The sequence below is a fragment of the Diospyros lotus genome, chromosome 9, assembly GCF_014633365.1.
Source record: "Diospyros lotus cultivar Yz01 chromosome 9, ASM1463336v1, whole genome shotgun sequence".
Taxonomy (NCBI): Eukaryota; Viridiplantae; Streptophyta; class Magnoliopsida; order Ericales; family Ebenaceae; genus Diospyros; species Diospyros lotus.
This window is the reverse complement of record NC_068346.1, coordinates 10181465-10182936: the sequence shown is the minus strand read 5'-3', so window position 1 is coordinate 10182936 and position 1472 is coordinate 10181465. Positions and strand designations below refer to the sequence as shown.

General features: G+C 45.9%; 1 protein-coding gene across 1 annotated transcript; it reads left to right on the top strand.

The window, feature by feature from the left end:
• The first annotated feature begins 206 nt into the window (after nucleotides 1-206).
• LOC127809241 (GRAS family protein RAM1-like) lies at nucleotides 207-1166 on the top strand. The gene has a single exon (XM_052348005.1). The coding sequence runs from the start codon at nucleotides 207-209 to the stop codon at nucleotides 1164-1166; it is 960 nt and encodes a 319-aa protein (XP_052203965.1).
• The last annotated feature ends 306 nt before the right edge of the window (nucleotides 1167-1472 follow it).

Below are 1472 nucleotides of genomic sequence, written 5' to 3'. Positions count from 1 at the left end.
TCAGTACCATTCATTTTATAAACGTCCAAACATGAAATCTAAATTTACGACGATTTATCCTATGACCTGGTCCTATCCAAACAAGGAACAATGGCGGTACACAGAGACTCTATACAAATATATATATATATATATATCACACACTTCTTCAGTTCGTTGTATACATGGAGGGTAACTAAGAATTAAGAAACTACGTACCAGCAGTGATGGATTCAGACTCCAAAACTGGTTCATCTTCTTCAGCTGCTTCTTCCTCGGTTGATCCCGGCACCGATGAAGCTTCTCAGGCGTATCGAATACTATACCAAGCTTGCCCTTACATAAAGCTCGCTCACTTTGCAGCCAACCAGGCCATCCTTGAAGTAACCGAAGCAGAAGAGAAGATTCATGTCCTCGATCTTGACATCCGCCATGGGTGGCAGTGGCCTGAACTCATCCGAGCCATGGCCGCTCGTCGAACTGGCCAGCCAAAGCTTCTCCGGATTACAGCAATTGGGTTTGGGAGCCCTATAAATGGGGTAAAATGTTGCTTGGAAGAAGCAGCGAGAGAAGCAAGAATTCCATTCGAATTCCACGCAATTGAGGCCAACCTCGGCGACCTAAATCCAAGCATCTTCCATGGCGACGAAGCCCTGGCTGTGAATCTAGTGAATTGGCCATACTGCAGTGATATTGGGAAGCTATTGCCATTGATAAGAGAGCAAGCTCCTAAGATCGTAACCCTAACGGAGAAAGAGACGGGCGGCGACGGAAACTTTCCAAAATTCTTGGGCGAGTTCACGGGGCTGCTTAGCCACTACACGATGATCTTCGAGTCATTAGAGGAGGTTTTTTCGGGCGTGCCGGAGGCGAGAAGGAAGGTGGAGCAGATCTTTGGGGCGGAGATAAGGAAGGCGGTGGCATACGGGGAATTCAAAGCAGCAGAAAGCAGAAATGAAGAGATTGAAAGGGGAATATTATTGGATGTGGACGAAAGGATGACGGTAATGGAGGAAAAGGGTTTTCTGAGAGTGGCTCTGGGGAGTGGAAGGATGATAGAAGAGTTGCAGAGGTTGGTGATGAGTGGGTATGGTTGCAGTAGCTACACATTGAGGCAGCGCAAAGGAAGCTTGCTCCTGGGTTGGCGCGGCACAAACATCACGGCGACTTCTGCGTGGCGTTGTTGAATGAATTCAGACACTTGCTTGGATTCGTGCTTAAGTACCTGTTTCTTTCTCTCAACTCTTGTGGTCAATCAGGAAAAGAAACTCCCACCTTCCCTTTTTTGAGTCCCACCTTCCCTTTTGCTCAGATTCATGCATACCGTATGTCTTTTCTTTTCTTCCAGTCTTTATGATCACTTGTTCTAAATAATGGAGTTGATCCTGATTCCATGTTTTATACACACACACACACACACACACACATATATATATATATAATTCTGCATGTACTCAGTTAAGTTTTTTCACGGGCAACTGCCAACAGTCTGA

Coding starts and splice junctions, on each gene's coding strand:
- LOC127809241 (XM_052348005.1), top strand. CDS start 207: ATGGATTCAGACTCCAAAACTGGTTCATCTTCTTCAGCTGCTTCTTCC.